General features: G+C 42.7%; 1 protein-coding gene across 1 annotated transcript in view; it reads left to right on the forward strand.

Moving 5' to 3' along the window:
* The first annotated feature begins 562 nt into the window (after positions 1-562).
* CDK6 (cyclin dependent kinase 6) overlaps positions 563-18,539 on the forward strand; it is a 113,828-nt gene continuing 95,851 nt past the window's right edge. Inside the window, exons 1-2 of the mRNA XM_048511404.1 lie at positions 563-942; positions 9,315-9,773. Of these exons, the coding sequence (XP_048367361.1) occupies positions 9,541-9,773 (233 nt within the window). The 5' untranslated portion in view covers positions 563-942; positions 9,315-9,540. The remainder of the gene's footprint in view (positions 943-9,314; positions 9,774-18,539) is intronic.

The raw sequence follows: 18,539 nt of genomic DNA on the forward strand, positions 1-18,539 counted from the left end.
TTGCGCGCTCCTCCCGTCCCCGGGCGCCTGCTTCCTGCCCGCTGCGCTCCCCGCGACCCTTGGCGGTATGCGGCTGTTTTTTGGCAGGGAGCACATGAAGGATTTCATTGAGTGCGAAGACAGAGAGCAGAGACAGAAAGCAGAAGGAGGCGGCCGCTGCCTTTGTAGTCGGGGAGGAATGCGGAAATGTTGAAGCACTATGTCAAACTTTTTTGAAACGGGGTCAAGTCACATTCAGCCAGCGTGGGAAACTGAGGGGGAGGGAGAAGGGGAAAAAAAAGTGGAGGCGAGGTGGGGGGAAAACTCCGCTGCAGCTCCCAGATTGAGCACAGGGGCCGAGGAAGCCAGAGAGAGAGAGAGAAGCGGCCACTCGGGGAGGAAAAGTAGCCCAGGCAGGCAGCGTGCAGAGCTGGTGCAAGAGCCCGGCGCGCGGGGCGGGGAGGGGGGGGGGAGGCTGCTCCTTGCAAAGCTTTGATCAGCCCCGAAATAGTCAGCACGAGCCCTTTGCTTCCCCAAAGGGAGGGGACAGACGAGCGGGGGGTGGGGTGGGTGCGGTGGGGGGGGGGTGCGAGATCCTCTGCTCGAAGGTGCTGCCTGCCTGCCCTTAGCGCTAAGCGGAAGATGCGAATCCAGGGTGGCACCAGCAGCCGACCCCCGCCGGAGCCGCTGGGACTACCTGTGTGGCCCCGCAGCGGCTGCTGAGACCTGCTTGGAACCTCAGCCATCCTAAACCATGTGAACGCGTTGAATCCGGTGCGGTTCTTCTCTCGGACCCATCGCTTCTGTGTCTCTCCAAACAGACAGACAACAGGCAGCAGAACGCTCTCTTATTTCTTTTTTCTTTTTTAAAATGTATTTTATTTTTTTTACAAAATTAAGCCCTTGGAGATCACTAGGTGGGAGTTTTCTCTGAAGATCCAGCCAGCGCCAAAGCAATACCAGGTACTTTCGGAAGTGCCCATGTGCTCTCCTGTAACGTAATGCTCCATTACATTTTCTGTTGGGGGGTTCAGGGGTTTGGGGGCTGCCTTTCAGACATGATTATGAATTCCAGTCGAGGGGGGGTGCTTTGTTATTCCGGTTTCCCCCCACTGCCATGCATGTCCCTCAGGGGGGTTTGCTTTGGGTGGTCTTCGTGCACGTTTTCTGAGGAATGCCATGCATGGCTTGGAGGGGGGGCACTTTTGCAGGCATTCTGAAAAACCCTCATGGTGTGTGGTTAGAGGGGGATGGGGGGCTGCCCTTTGGGAAATACTTATTATGCATACTTTCCACACGGGGGGGGGGGTTGCGGAGGGAATTCAGGAGGAGGGTCGCCCGCAACTGCCAGCCCATCAAGATCACGCATGCATTCCTCATGTGTCTTGGGAGGGGGGACGTTGCATTTATGGTTTGTAAAAGTCCTGCCGGGTGCGGGGAGGGGAGAGATGCTTCTTATCCCCCACGAGGATGTGCATTTTATAAGAGACCGGTAACTTTCCACGGTCGGAGCCGGCAACTGCGCTGCGGACGGGCTGCGTGCGGGTTCGCCCCCAGCAGGCGCACCGGTGTTGCGGGAAGCCCCGCCTACTGGCGACCCCACGCACTCTCCCCCCCTTCAGTCTCACGACCTCACACACACAGGCTCTTGGAGGCCGCCTGGGCAGTGGGTGGCCACCTCCAGCCCAGAGGCGCTCCGGATCCCACCCTCCTCTGGCCATTCTGCCTTTCTATTGGCTGATCAGCGCTTCCCTCCGAGGAGACGCGTTACTCATTCAGGGGCACGTGGAGTCCCTCTTTCCACTTGCAGATCCCCTTCTGCAGTGGTTTCCTGGATGCGCCTCTTTCTTCTTCAGCCACCGCCGGGCTTAATTTGAGTCAGATTCCCACAGCGGTAATAGCTTTTAGCCCGTGCAGAGCTGCTGGCTCCCCACCGCAAAATAACTTCAGTCGCTCTTCACCTGGTAGACATATTGGGGGGTGGGGTGGGGGGCTTATGTAGCCGGCATTCATACTTATTTTTCGGCATATGTTTTCTTTTCTACTTTTGTGTGGGTAGCTGAAGCCAGGACGCGCAAGGATCATTCCCCTACTCCTGGGATTAGATAAAATTGTGTTGTGTTTTCCCTTCCTCATCATGGAAGAAACTCACCGCTCCCAATGTTACCTTGTTAACTCTTCCTTTTTGTAAAATTTAAATTAATTAGTACAGTGTATATAGTATAATACGCAAAGCTTGCTTACATCTGTCATCTTCCTATCTTACAACGTCTTAAATTCCAGTTTAAGATTTTCAAGTCTAAATGAAATCTAAAATCTGAGTTCAACATTTTCTTCTTATAGATATGCACTTATTATCCGAGTTTTGGGTTTATACAGGCCAAAAAAACCTTCCATACTCTGTGGACGGTCTGTTATGTACCAAGGATGTCAGTTTTGCCATTGTTGAATATTATTAACTTTTGATTATACCTGCATGCAGATGTTTACATGGATTACCCAACTGCATTCTGAATGGACGCAGCACACACCTTTTGCCAAATGAAACTTTGCTCCCAAGAGCACTCAATTACTGTGGTTTCCTGAGGACTTAAAAAAACCTAGCTACAGTGCCTTGAGAATACTTTTAAAGGACATTTACATACATGAAGCTTATACATGAAGTTCACTTTTCTTGCTTATATAAAACCTAAATTGGCTTGAATGCAGATTCAGTTTGAAAATGGGTGCAATGGTCTTTTATTCCCTCTCAAAAGAACATGCATGCATGGGTGTCCAAAAGCAAAAAGCATTTTCATGTCACATGTGAAACCCCTCTCCCGTAATACTGCCATCAAAAGTTTGCAAAGATCTGGGGGCAAGTGAACCAGAGCACAAAGTTGACATTACAAATGTTATGACACGTTTTTGTGTTGTATGATAAACGAAAGATCGCTCAGAAAAAGTAACTGTGGCCAGTGGAAGAATTCAAAATAGCAAAAAACAAAATAGCAAAAACTGACACTTTTGTTACCTGAGTTACATTTGCTTCCATATCTTAGCAGCAAAAGTAGCAACTTTATGTTATTACAGACATTGCTTCTTTCTGTTCCTTTTGTCAATGACTGCTCCACCCTACAACCCTCTTCAATCATCCTGAGGTCACATGCTCAGAATAACACAGAACAATCTAATCAGTCAGCAACATGATCAAGATTATTTAAAAGGCTGGATTTCCCCTATTATTTGCATAGATGATTATGTGTCAGTACATTGGTTCTAATCCATGTACTGAGAAGTTGTGAACAAAAATAAAATTTATTTTCCCCAAATTAATTCACCCTGAATATAAATATAGTATGTTAAGTATAATGTCTGGATCTAGTTAGGGGTCACTAACGTGTATTGAAGGGTTTTTAGAAAACGTGAAAATATTGAACATACGCCATTCCCTTGATGTGCTGGCATAAGTTAAGGGGTGGCATTTATGGATGAGGCAGATGACATTTAGCCTAGAAAGTTATATAAACAGAGCCTAAGAAGATACCCCGCGTAAATATTTGTCACTGATTATCAGACCTTGTACCAAACAGTAAACATCTTCTACAGCTGCTTTATTGTAATTGTTGCTCTGTTACTATGTAGTTATATTTTCTTTCAATCTGTGAGCGGACACCGCTTAGTAAATGTGTAGTGTTCTCTAGAGTGTTCTTATTTAGACTGTTCTAAAGTATTGATAGAATATTTGATTGATAGAATTCTTATCCTACAAGAGTTGCAATCTTGGGTTCATTTATGTGGGACTTAACTCTCATGGGATTATTATTAATTATGCATTCATTCGGCTGTAAGTTATTTTCTCCCTCTTAGAACTCCAACCTCCACTCCATAGAACAAGGCATGTTCACACAAAAGACTTAGGCTCATTCCGTACACGCAAAATAATGCACTTTCAAGCTGCTTTCACAACTGTTTTTGCCATTCCGCACAGCTTCAAAGAGCCCTGAAAGCAGCTTGAAAGTGCATTATTCTGCGTGTGCGGAATGAGCCATAACTAGTTCAACCATCAGTCCATCTTTTCTGGCATCGTGGGAATTGTAGTTCTGAGAAGGAGAACATGGAACTTTAAAAGAATTAACTGCTGTTCACCAAACTATTAGAACTACTTCTTATGAGTTTGTGACAGGAAATATTTATAAAAATTGTATGTAACTTTGTATCTGAGAGCTGTTTCCCCTGGTATTATCTTTGTGTTGCAGATGAAAGTTTTCTTCAATAGATAAGAATTATTGAGAGAATTCATAGTCTGAATATCAGCCTGTCTCCAGTGTTAAGGAGGAGACAAATACTTATTTCATAGTTTTTCCAGAGCCATTTAATTTTATAGGATGTTGTGGGTTTTCCGGGTTGTGTGGCTGTGTTCCAGTAGCATTTTATCCTGATGTTTCGCCTGCATCTGTGGCTGCCAGCCAAAGATGCATGCGAAACGTCATGAGAAAATACTACTGGAACACAGCCACACAACCTGGAAACCCACAACATCCTAATGATTCTGGCCATGAAAGCCTTTGACAGTACATTCATTTTATACTTATCACGTTGTATTAGTCCACGTAGGGTAATGACACTTTCAGATCTACATTTTTCTTATGGTCTGTAAGGAGAAAATGGTAGCATCTCTAGTTAGAGGCAGAAAGAAACAATTTAATATTTGTTAAGAAGCTCTCTTAGAAGTCTACAAAGAAGTGTAATTAGTTTTCTTGACCCTGAAAGTAGCAAATGATGGAAGCTCAGAAGTAAGTAATGGAAAATATCTATCCCAGGAAAGTACTTTTTGGATTTCAACCAGTGTTACTTGTTGTAATATTAAAGCTAGAAGGCACTCCTCGTTTTAATTGGATGCCCCTAATATTTTATTCTCTGTAATCAACTAAAACCAAATTGTCATCCATCTTCCATTGCCAAGCTGCCTTTACTGTTGGCTGAACTGTTGTGATGTCATGTAATGGCCGTAAACCTTTGAAAACTTCTCAAGGAGAAGCTATCTATAATTATAGCAAAATGATGCAACTTATTGAGGAAGTGAAAGCCCTGACCAGAGGAGACAAAACATTACATGTTGCGTGGAATCAGGAGTGATTTGGGTTCTTGGGTGGAAGGGGTGGAAATAGAAGTAAGTACTGAGCACTAGTCCAGACCTGGATGGCGCAGACTGACTCAAACTTGTCAGATCTCAGAAGCGAAGTGGGTTGGCCCTGGTCAGTATTTGGATGAGAGGCCACCAAGGAATTCCAGGGTTACTGTGCAGGGGCAGGCAGTGACAAACTAGCTCTGAACCTCTCTTACCTTGACAAGCCTATGGGGTCATGATAAGTCATCTGTGACTTGACAGTTCTTTCTGCCTCTAATAGAGTTTAGAATGGTGAAAGCAAAAAAACAAGAAGAAGAGTATCCATGAAGTAGGGAAGAAAGACAGAGTGGTGGGGTAGCTAAAGAAAGGAGCAAATCAAGACCTGAAAAGTAGGGACATGAAGATGAAATAGAGCAGGGGCAGTCCAACACTCAAAGAGCCATTTGGACCCGTTATCCACGGGAAAAGAAAACACTTGGAGCCGCAAATAATTGTTGACATTTAAAATAAAGATAACACTATATATATAGGGGTTTTTTTACCTTTTACTCTGCTCATTCTGAGAAGCGCATGGATGCACCCGCTCTGCTGCCTGCAGGCGGGCGAGAGGGGAAGCCCGTGGCGCAGCCCAGCCAACCGTGGGCAGTTGGCTCGGTTCGTGGAGCCACAGTGCAAGGGCAGAAGAGCCTCATGCGGCTCTCGAGCCGCAGGTTCCCTACCCCTGAAATAGAGGAAGCAGAAAGCAGATGAAAAGAACCTGGCACAGGACTTCAAAAGAAAAGGACTGCATGGTTTTCACACAAAAAAGGCACAGGAAGGTGTGGCAAAATGGTAGGAAAATGGCTTAGAGCAGGAGCCTCCAACACTTTTCAGCCTGCATTTGGTGGGTGTGGGAACAAATGTCTGCCACAGTGGGTGCTGCAGGATGTGGGGTCAGCCGCAAAATGATTGCCATGGCTTAACTTCAGTAATACAGTTCACATTTTTGTGCTGTGATGGCTGTGATCTTTGTGCTGTGATGGCAGCCGCTGTGAAAACAGCATGTTAAAAAAATCTGCGCATCCAATCAAATCTCCAATAATCAATCAGAAGCCTTGCTGGGCAAAAGCCTTACCTGACCCCACTCTCTTCCTAAAAACACTTGGCAAGTGCAAGAAAAGATGTTGGCAGACACTGTGGTGATTACTGGCACCACATTGGGGACCTCTGACTTAGAGAATAAATGTTTGAAGGAAGAGCAGAGGAAAGGAAGGACCAATGTGATCATGAACAGATGTGGGAAGGGAGCCATCAGAGGCCCCTCCACTCTCACAATTGTTTGCAAATGGATTTTGCTATTCTGCACAGTAAAATCCAGCTGAAAAGTGCATTGAAAGTGGATTGAAAATGCATTATCCTGCATGTGCAAAAGGGGCCAGAGTATGGTTAATAAGAGATAGAGAAAGAACCACATAGTTATGTACAGGATGAAGGGGACAGCAGGGCATCCCAAGGTCATGTTCAAAGATCCCTGCATTTTACTTTCTGTAACATTTCCAATTTGTTGTTTTGTTTTCAGGCTTATTCTAGTTCACTTTCTAGTCTTAAGCATGCTGAATTGTTGTTTTAATTTCATCCAGAAAATACATGGATTGGCCTACTGGAATGCATTGCTAGTGAATCTTGGAACTATGTTAAATGCTAACATTATTGATTTTTCAGTATAGCTTTTGGCAACAAGGTCCTTGGTGGGTCAAGACTGCCAGGTTATTACAAAGAAATTTTGCTATTTGTTTGTGCTTGGTAATTAATGTAGTGATTGATGAAAAAGGTGAACCTCCTATGATCACATTGCTATATGACATTCTTTTTTATTTTATGTAACCCTGAAGGATGAAATTGTTGGTAGCCACTCACAACTAATCACTGATCTTGGGTGATACTTTTTGGGGACTCAGACTCATTCCGCACACACAGAATAATACTTTCAAACTGCTTTCAATGCTCTTTGAAGCTGTGCGGAATAGCAAAATCCACTTGCAAACAGTTGTGAAAGTGGTTTGAAAGTGCATTATTTTGCGTGTGCGGAAGGAGCCAAAGCTTCTGTTCTCTCAGTGCTTCTTTATCCCCATTCCCCAGAGAGCTATTCCTGGGTTGCAACCTTTGCAGCCCTATGAGTGAAGAATGACAATTACATCTGTTAGACGCTTCCAGTTTTTTTGATCCCTTATAATATCTGTAGGTAACTTCACTGGCCTGTGAGACAAATGGAACTATTTGTTAATTCGGCTGTTCAACCAGAACATGGGAGCGTGATCCAGATGAAGGCAAGCATTTTTAGAATGTCAGTGGTTTCAGCAGAAGAGGTTTAAAGTGTAAGAAAACTTTCTCATTGCAACCAATGAGATCAACAGCTCTGCTCCACTGCCACTCTGTCCCCTCAAACATGCTTTCCCACAGTGTGGGAAGCCCAGAAAGTTAAAACAAAAAAGCATCTTCAAGGATCTCCCATAAGGGAAAGCAGAGGTACATCACAAAAATTGTATGGGGGCTGGACAGGTAGTGGACACCAACTAAGGTCAGCGTCTCCCCTTGGCCCACTCCCAGAATGCCCCCAGCCATACCAGCACAACTTTTTGTACTGGCAGACCTCAGGACAAGGGGCTGCTTCTGGGTCAGGCACCACATAGCTGTGAGGTGTCCGGCCACCTGAGTAAGTTGCCCCCTACTGGCACATTTGCCTCTTGTGCAGCGGAATGGGCATTTGTGCTGGCACAGGGCTGTATTGGCTCCAGGGGGAGATTTGCTGCCCGCCCAGATTGGACTGCCCAACATATTTAAATGTATTGCACCCTGTGCTGGTAAACCTTACATAATCTTCTTTCAGTTCTCCCTTTAATTCAAATGCAGAACATGTATCATGATTGTTAAGCTTCCTGGTGTACCACTGAACAAGGACCAGATGGGAATTAGTATCAGACCATTTTTTAAAATCCGAAAATATGATAAATCAATAGCTATGGTATATTTTCTGCCGTCAAGTCACAGCTGACTCATTCCAACCCCACGGGGTTTTCAAGGCAAGAGGCACTGGAAGGCAGCTTGCCATTGCCCCACCCTGATATTCCTTGAATGTCTCCCATCCAAATACTAGCAGGTCTGAGAGAATGTGACTGGCCAAGGACTCTCATCAAGGGACTGAGAGAATGTGACTGGCCAAGGACTCTCATCAAGCTTGTGGTATTATATTTGGAAAAAATGGTTTGGGCAGCCCAATTCCCCACACCCTTGCAGTGGCACGGGTGCCGTTCTGCTAGTGCAAGGGGAAAATGTGCTGGCCAAGAAGCAACCTAGCCAGGTACTTCACGACTACATGGCACCCAACCCAGATGTTGTGCCAATGGGGGGCAGGGCCAGTCCCTGTTCACCAGCAGAGATATGCCACGATTTTCATGGCTTACCTCTATTTTCCACTATGGGGGATTCTTTGGAGTGAACTGGTGGGAACTGGCCCCTATTTCTGGGCCAAACATCTGACTCCAGATGTTTGGGGACCCTATTTCAATTAAGACTTGAACTGGTGCAGGATCAGGAGCTTAAGCTTTCCCTCCTGTGCTATTTTCTCAACCTGAAGCCTGTGGAGGAAAATTGTGGAGCGAACAGAGCTGTGCCACAGCAGTGCTGTCGCTGCCTGCCCGACAGCACTGGATTGCGCTGTTAACATTTTGTGCCATTGTTTCTTTCCCTTTCCAAATTAAGATTATGAAGAGAAGTGAAAACTGGAAGGTCCTTCTGGGTTTATCAGCTTCTGAACCACACAGCTTTTAGATTTCATTTGATGTCTGATTTACTGGTTGCTCATTGTACATCTACCTGTGATGTAGGAGGTACTTGTCTAATCCATCAATTATTGTAGCATTAACACAATCTTTTTTAAAAAAATCACATGCAGTCAAAATCCCATTCAGATAAAGGATGCATTTTAAAACAAAGCCTCACATCAGTTAGTAATTCATGTTTGGAAACAAGCAGCATAAGTCATTCATGTTTGGAAACAAGCACCCCAAGGACCTTGTCATGTATTGCCAGTTGTACCGTTCAACCAAAAATGTGCAGTCCTGTTCAATTAAACTGTGCTAAGTAACACATGCTAGAGAAATGTCTAACAACAGGATATTCTGTCATGGAAGCTAGTAGGGAAACACTGTTGGTACTAATGATGTTTCTCTCTCTCTTCCCCCTTTAGATCTCATTAGCTTTACGCAGACAGTGATCCCGAAGACTGTGAGATAAGTAAGAAGATTCACTGTGCATTGTTAAAATACTGAAAGGGCGCAAGAAATTGTCCTGCTGGCTGGTCTATCAGGAAGAGCTCTGAGAACTGAATATATTTGTAAGCCTGGGACCAGGACAATACCAGAGTGCCTGCAATATCATAGAAAGGGCAGAGAAAGAAGGCAAGCAGTTTCACCATGGATAAGGACAGCATGACCCTAGCTGACCAGCAATATGAATGTGTAGCTGAGATTGGTGAAGGTGCCTACGGTAAGGTGTTCAAAGCCCGGGACTTGAAGAATGGAGGGCGCTTTGTAGCGCTGAAGCGGGTGAGAGTGCAGACGAGCGAAGAGGGGATGCCACTTTCCACCATCCGGGAGGTGGCTGTACTGAAGCACCTGGAAACATTTGAGCATCCCAATGTGGTCAGGTGAGGAAACAGATCAGGGTTTATGGTCTTTGGCTTGGTTATGTAGATGAAATAAAGGAATGGTGGATGTCCTGAGCATTGAATTTGGGTGTGTGGATTTGTTTAGCAGTAGAATAGATGGCTTTAAGTTTGCTTAAACAAGTATGTTTCCCAGCCTAACCCATCTTATACTTTAACTCTGCCTCCCACGCATTCAAGCATCCATCTCCAGAGGCATAGGTGTGTGACTTAAGTATTTGAGTGGATGGGCATGGAGCCATGCCTTACTCTTTAAATCACAAAAAGGAAGTATAACAAGAGAAACGTTCTTTTGTCCTGAGCATTAGCTGGAACTAGTACTGATGCTAAGGAAGGAAGGGGGGCATGGTATATCCTGATCTTGTCAGATCTTGGAAGCTAAGAAGGGTTAGTAATTGCAAGGGAAACCACCCAGGAAGACTCTGCAGACGAAGGCAAGGGAAAATCACCTCTGCTTCTAATTTGCCTTGAAAACCCCTTGTTAGGATTACCTTAAATCAGCTGTGACTTGACAACACTTCACCCGCACACAGTAGCAATGCTATTCTTGTGGCATTACCAAATATTGTCAGCATTGGCAACAACCTTCTTAGAAGTTTGCTGGAACAATTTGGTTTGAGCTTTTTAGTACATTCCACCTTGAAAGATGCAGAGAAATTAAGAATGTGTAAAAATCTTATGTCAGATGTCAAACTCAAAATAAATATATAATATCTGAACTGTAACAAGGGCTGAAATTTCACTCAACTCTCCTCTTGAATTCCAAGACAAAAACCTGTGTCTAATTACTCTTGTAGCCTTTCTGAAAGATACTCATACTTTATTGATACATCATGCAGCGGGGGAAGTTCTACAGTTCAGAGGAGCTAACAAGATTGGTATTGAGATACCTACATTATCTATATGGTTATGACATGATAAATACAATGAAGCTCTTTTGGCTAATCCTTATGGTCATGTATGGAGGATATGGTGGGAAGTGGTTGGTTAAATATGTTGGGGCCTAGCTACTAACTAAGCAGAAACATCATCATGTACAAAACTTCTTACAGCTATATGGATATGACACTAGGGCCCCTTCCGCACATGCCGAATAATGCACTTTTAATCCACTTTCACAATTGTTTGCAAGTGGATTTTGCTGTTTCTCACAGTAAAGTCCAGCTGCAAAGTGAATTGAAAGTACATTATTCTGCATGTGCCCAAGGGGCCTAGGAGATCCCTGAACAAATCTCATTTTTAAGAGACAGTAGCAGATACCAGAACTCCTCTCCCCATTCAGATTAGAGCTGAGGTGCAAAGGGTTTAACATTTTACCTTGCATTGTTCTGCCAGTCAAAGTCAGTGTCCCCCCCCCCCCACCTGCCCCTGCAGTCATTATTAATCTTGATGGGAAAAAACTGCAGGACCTTTCTCTCTGGCCCCTTCCGCACACGCAAAATAATGCATTTTTAAACCACTTTCACAACTGTTTGCTAGTGGATTTTGCCATTCCACACAGCTTCAAAGAGCACTGAAAGCAGTTTGAAAGTGCATTATTCTGCATGTGCGGAATGAGCCTTTGCCTTTTCCCCCATTCACAAATAATAATTGGGAGAGGAGTTAAATTGACACAAGTGCTCTCATTATAACCTTGATCTGAATCGAACTGGTTTGGCTGCCCTTCAAAAAAGATGCTGAGAAGATCCATTCTAGAATCTTCTAGAATGTCATGTCCTCTTTTGCCTTCCACCCATGACAACTGTGATCTGTTTAAGCAGGTTCTTTTTCTGGTAGTCATTTTGTTCTACAACTCTCTGCAATCATAATGTTATGACTAGTTTTAAGAATCATGGAATAGAAATGACTGCTCTTCATCGTTAGTGTTCTCAAATCATGACGACTTTAGCCTAAATTGATAGATGTTCAAGACAGTACGAGACTATTTGTTAGCAAATGTGAGTTCTGATCTTAATTTCCCCTAACATTCTTGTTCATTGTGATAGTTGGAGAGGAAGATTCATTGACCAATCATGGGTGTAGTCCTAAAAAGTTCAATCATACATTTCTTAAGATGAGTAACACGTTAGATAAGTGGTACTGAGTGGTTCAGATTTGAGTGCTGATTAATCGTTGTAGATCGTGCCTGTACATACCAGAATTTAGAAAAAGCCAAGCTAGGAATTTGTAAGTTTTTCGAAGCAATGTGAATCCGGTGGTAATATTTTTAACCTTTATGTTTAGTGCATTATTTTACAGTGCAGTAGTATTAACAAGTAAGTTAAATGTCCTTTTTCCCCCCAAAAAAACCACAAAGCAAGTTTGTACTTGCAACGTTTTAAAAAATGGAACTGATTTAAGAAGCACTTGTTCTCTGCCTTTCTGGACACCATGAAAAGATGATGTCACGACAGGAAATCTGGATAGGCTGCCATTTGTGTAAGATGAAGGATGGGATGACTGTGAAAAAGACAATTAGTTCAATTTTTCAAGCATTAATCAAATTCCACTCATTGCAGCGGAGTGCACCCTAATAAAGATCTATCAATTGTTCTGTGCATGAACATTTTCAGCCAGCTCTTTGCCTCTCTCATATTCATTCCTTTCCAATACATGTTCACTAAGTTTTCTTAGGAAAGTAAATGTCTTTGCTGAAAACCAGAGACATTCATTTGATTGCAAGTACAGCCTAAATCAGAATGGCTTCTAAATCCATTTGGTGGACTTCAATGGATTTACTCTGTTCAAGACTTCAATCTGCATCTTCCTCCTTGTCTGCTAAACCAGTTAACATATTAAAATAGAAAAACTATGTTGGTTTGTTTTGACTTGCTTGGGACAAAACCATATTGGCTATTTATATTTATGCAAGTATTTTGAGTTGCCCAGGGATTTTAAAATTCACAAATTAATGTTTCCTGTAAAGGAATTATTTATTAGCTGTACCCAGAATATATAACAGAACATTTATTTCTTCTGTATCACATTTTAGAAGCACATTCAAAGGGAAAACAATTTAAAAATGGAATAGATATTATAATATTTCAGTTAATTTCCTGTCTTGGTACCAAGGTGCTACACTCTTTTGAGAAAAATGTAGAGACAAATTTAAGAATTACATAAGATGCCATGACACATTACCTTATGCCTTTTCATGCATAATATTTTCTACGTGGAAAATATAACTATTTGAGTGCTAGAACATAGACTTTTGTTCAGTAATAATCAAGCCTTTATAGGGATAGTTACCTGATTGTAAAAGAGAAACTGCTTGTGCCAGAAAGGGATGCAGTTCCCTTTCTGTGTTGGGTTCCATATTTTGTTGAATGCTGCACAATTGGTTTTACATGTGTGGTGATCCTTACTGGATTGTATCCATATGTATATTCCATATTTAATGGCTGGAATGATTAGTTGGATTGAACCCCTACTCCTCAACATTGTCCTCTATACCATAATAGGTAATCAGTACTAAAATATGTGTAGATCTTTTGTATACCCATGTACTGCATATTCATAGAAATGTGGGGATTTGTCCTAAGATGTTGAGTATATTCAGATGGTTCTCTCCCTTGTGCTGGTTCCCTTCCATTCTGTGGTTCAAATAAAATACTAAGGCCCCTTCCGCACGGAGGCGGAAGGGGTTGGGTCGGCGTTGCTCACGCCGACCCGACGACGCTGGGACCGGGCCCCGCGATGGACCGGGTCCTCGGAAATCCAGTTGGGACGACAGGCCGCCAGAGCTGCATGTTCGGGAAGTGACTTACCAGCCCCGCTGCCCTTCCAGCCACGTCACCAATTAGCGCCAGGGGACACGCCTCTACTGCTCCTGGCGCGGCCAGCCTCCAGGGTCGCCCAGGCGCAAAGGGGGCGTGTTCCCCAGGCTCCCGGCGACACACCGGAGGGGTCAGCGAGGCTGGTAAGTCGCCCGATGAAGGAAAGGCGGCTTTGAAGCCACTGCCCGTTCGCCGCGACGGGTAGCGGCTCCAAGCCGGCATTGCCGGAAAACCACGCTGGGGAAGCATGGTTTGGGAATGCTGGCTTCGCACCGGTTGGGCTGCGCGGCTGCGCTGCAGCTGCCCCCCCTGTGCGAATGGCGGCCTGGGGACGGCGTTTTTGCCGTCCCCAGGCTGCCATATTCCGCCCGTGTGGAAAGGGCTTAAGAGAAGTATTTTTATATTATTCATAGCATGCTTTATTTTTGATAATGGGAGTTAACAATTTTCCTTCATTTGATAAATACTCTTGACCAAGACCACGGCCAATCCTGGTCATTTAGCAACATTGAGGGGGGGGGGGGGTTTACAGATAACAGTGTTTTCTTTAGACAACTCTTGATAGCCTACAAATTATTCAGAATGGAACACATTTACTACATTTTATTAGTGAACTGAATTACTTGATTGTTGTGGGTTTTCCTGGCTGTGTGGCCGTGGTCTGGTAGATCTTGTTCCTAACGTTTCGCTTGCATCTATGGCTGGCATCTTCAGAGGTGTATCACAGAGAAAAGTCTGTTACACACTGTGTCTAGAGGAACAAGATCTACCAGACCATGGCCACACAGCCCGGTAAACCCACAACAACCAGTTAAATCTGGCCATGAAAGCCTTTGAGAATACATTGAGTTACTTGAGTTTCTTGCTTGGAACATTGTTGAGGTAACTTTCAGGCTGTTACTCTGTCAAATTTTGTATCAAACTCCCAAGTAATAAAATAGGTCAGTGTTTCTATCTAACTTTTTTACATTTCCTTACTATTCATCCTGATCTAGTAGACCAAGTAATAGGTTGGCACCAACACATTGGGCTCCATTACAGAACTCAAGATTGGTCATCAACCTCAGCGCTAGATCACTTCATTGCAAGATCAGCCAAGATGAGAAACAGAATGATTCAATAATTACCATTCAGGAGTGTCCGTAATGCTGTGGGAATGTCCATGATTTGTCTGCAGGAGGTTCCAGGTTCAACCCTTAGCACTTCTAGTTCAAATATTTGTAGCAACCATACTTGCCAAAGGTATCTGTGTGAGATTTGAAAAGCCACTGCCAGTCATATAGTAGTGGGCTAAATAGACTAGCATGGAAGTTCCTTAATTACTTACTAAAAACAGATTCTCTATCCGTACGTATGCAGAACATAAGTGGCCTTCTAGAAATTAAACAACTAATCAAATCTTAGATACATTAACTACGGTTTAGAATATTACAAACTGCTTTGGAAGGAATTTCTGACAGATAAATATTATATTTTTCACATGTCTTCTACTGGAAAGCTTTTGTATCAATATCTTTTTTTGGTGTGTGTGCTGTGTGGTTTCCGGGCTGTATGGTCGTGTTCTAGCAGCATTCTCTCCTGACGTTTCGCCTGCATCTGTGGCTGGCATCTTCAGAGGATCAAGATCCTCTGAAGATGCCAGCCACAGATGCAGGCGAAACGTCAGGAGAGAATGCTGCTAGAACACGGCCATACAGCCCGGAAACCACACAGCACCCAAGTGATTCCGGCCGTGAAAGCCTTCGACAATATCTTTTTTTCTTTAAGAAAGACCATATGAATAAGTATGCCTTACTACATTTTGCTTACAACATTTCTGATCTTTCAAATGCATTTGTTAAGATATCTTTAGTGTATCCCGAGTTCAAACAGGAAAATGCAAAGAAGATAAATCTTGCCCAAATGCATCTCCAAGTTACGTAAGTTACTGCTATTCTGTTTGTGGAAAACATGAAATATACATAGACAAAGGAGAAACTTTGCCAGGAATAAGTGACATGCTGGATTCAGGAAATTCCTGAGTGTAAAATTAGAAGTATTTCCTGCTGTAATGTATCTGCAAGAATTATTTTTAATTATATTTGTTGCTTTCAGCTTCATCAGCCTGCACATAGAGAAATCTTCATTTTAAAAGTATGATTCAGAAGTAGAATTATGAAATAAAATAAGTACATTTCAAGATAAGGACAACATTTTGTTTGTCTAAGCTAGAGATGAAACATTCATTTTCAAATGCAAATGTATTTGGAAGCTCTTGGGATTGTTTTTGTAGTGTTCTACAAGTAAATAGATGAAATAGTTAAAGTGCTGTAATCTTGCTTCCTTAAGTGTTTTTAAATCTGCTGAGAGTTTAACTTTTTGAAACTCTGAGTACACAAAATTTTTACTAGAATGCTGTAATCTGAGCTCTGTTCCTGTTGCTAAGCAAGCTGCCCAAAATTTTGGTTTAAGAAGCTATTTCTAGAAAAATTAGCTATGTGTGATGGAAGCAGTGGTTTCCAAGCTTACAAGGATACTCCATGCATAATGTCTTCAGAAAAGCCACCCCCTCAACTCCCAAAGCATAAACTTTGGAAAATCAGCTTTAGCTCCAAAATCATGAATCAGTAAGTAGGAAATGTTAACGTAACATAAGGCAAACCTCTAGAGAATGTGATAAGTGTTATTCATATGTTTGCACAACTCTCGGGAAGTTTGAATGCTGTAGTTGCTTATGATTTGGGATGGGGGCCCTGTTACTAAAGGGGAGATATATCTCAGGAGGATAAAGTGAGGAAATAATCACTTGAGCTCTGCCAACTTTTGTGTCTTGGTTCCTGTCATGTGTCATAAACTTACATCTTCGCTCACAACTACTTCCCCTATACAAATGCTAACCTACCATTTCATCACCAAGCTGTTTCATTGAGCTGCGGTGGTCTTTTCTATATGCCACCATTACAACTCCCACTTTTCCCAGTGAACCACAACCATACTACAAACCCATATTGTATTTCCTTGGAATTCATTCTGCTTCTGAATTGGCTTTTGAGTGTTGTTGCTTGTGGCAGGCTTGGTCTGCATTTGACAGAAAGTTCTTCTTTCTTTTCCTTAAAGGAATAGTAAGTTTCTTTGCTCAGACATATTGTCCAGTGAAGAACTGAGGGACAGAATTCCAAAGAGAAAGAAGCAGCATCAAGAATAACTGGAAAAGAATTTCATATACATTGGTAATTCCTATAACATATCAGTTGTAGCCTTAAAGTCTATCTGGTCTATTTCTTCCATATTGCAGACAGGAGCGGGAGCTCACTGGCAGTGGATTGTTTTTTTCTGGGGTCATTCTTGGAGCTCATGCCTTAACTAAGATTTGAACTGGGGATTTAACCAGTATTTTAAAAGACAGTTAGCACTCGGTTTCCATATAGAGGAGATCGGCAATTTTTTTTAACCTCAGTTGGACAGAGATATAATCAGCATTTTAAAAACCTGTTGCAGCACCTATTGAAAAACCGTTATCCCTAGACATAGACTCTATGGAAAGGACAAGAAAGGATGTATGGTGTGGGGAGATGGTGCTATTAATTTTAATACAAATAATGTTAGGGTTAGGGTTAAGGCAAGGACAGGGGCTCGGGCTTGCCTTAGTGTTACATTGAGTTCTAGGGCGCAGTCCGCGAATAGGGCTGTGGTCAGTTTTAGATTTTGGGTTTTTGTTACAATTTTGGAAACAATTTTTGACTGAATAAATTAAATAAAATTAATAAATTAGGGTTAGGGTTAAGGCAAGGGTTAAGGCAAAACCCCAAAACCTGAAACTGACCATAGTCCTATTCTCGGACTGCGCCATAGAGTTCAATGTAACACTAAGGCAAGCCTGAGCCCCTGTTCTTGCTTTAACCCTAACTTATTATTTTTTAAATTTATTCAGTCATAAATTATTCCCAAATCCTCCTCAAATTCTGCTTTCCCCAGCCACTCACTCCCCTGAATCTCCCAGAATTTTCTAAGGCACTTTTGGGAACCCTGCTAAAGGAGGTTATGATTAATGTTTGAAAGATTATGTACGAGAAAGAATGTTTTTCCCACTCCCATAATACCACTACTGGGTGAGAGCACCCAAGGAAGTTGATAAGTAATATATTCAGGATATGTAAAATGAAATACTTCTTTATTCAGTGAATAATCAGTCACTGATTTGGTGTCACTTCCAGGTGATGTTCTAGACTGACTCACCAAGGCCCCTTCCGCACTTGTTGGTTTCCTAATGATAATATATAACCTCTCATTAAAATTAGCCTTCTCATCAGGACTGGAAAATAGCAAATTAAACACTGATTTTTAAAAAGGGTTCTAGAAAATTACAGGTCATATAGTTTGTGGTGGGTAAATTGATGACAATTTTTATTTAAAACTGTATCAATAAGCATACAGAGGAGCAAGCCCTACTATGTAATAATCAGCATGGCTTCTACAAAGTGAAGTCCTATTTAATCAAACTTCTGAGCTCTCTGAAAATGTCAACAAGCATCAAGCAGGTTCTGGTAAGGTGGTATATAAATTTATAAAGAAATGAATATGAAGATGTTCATGTTCTGTCCATTGGGGTGGATGGAAAGTGCCATCAAGTTTCAACTGATATATGGTGGTGCTGTAGGGTTTTCAAGACAAGAGACAAACTGGTGGTTTAACATTGCCTGCCTCTGCATAGCAAACCTGGACTTCTTGGTGGGCCCCTATCCAGGGATTAGCCAGGGCCAAACCTGCTTAGCCTCTGAGATCTGATGAGATCATGCTAACCTGGGCTGTCCAGGTCAGAGTATATGTCCATTATAGATGATAACAACAACAATAGTCCTATAAAGAGACGTTTAACAAAGTCTCTCATTAAAATATGCAGTGATGGCCACTAGCTTAGATTTGAAGTTATTTAGACAAATTTATGGAGGCCATTAGACCCAGTGCCCAAACAAGACTGCCATGCTCAGAATACCAGCTACAACAGGGTGACTTC

The sequence above is a fragment of the Sphaerodactylus townsendi genome, linkage group LG11 (genome assembly GCF_021028975.2).
Source record: "Sphaerodactylus townsendi isolate TG3544 linkage group LG11, MPM_Stown_v2.3, whole genome shotgun sequence".
NCBI classification, from domain to species: domain Eukaryota; kingdom Metazoa; phylum Chordata; class Lepidosauria; order Squamata; family Sphaerodactylidae; genus Sphaerodactylus; species Sphaerodactylus townsendi.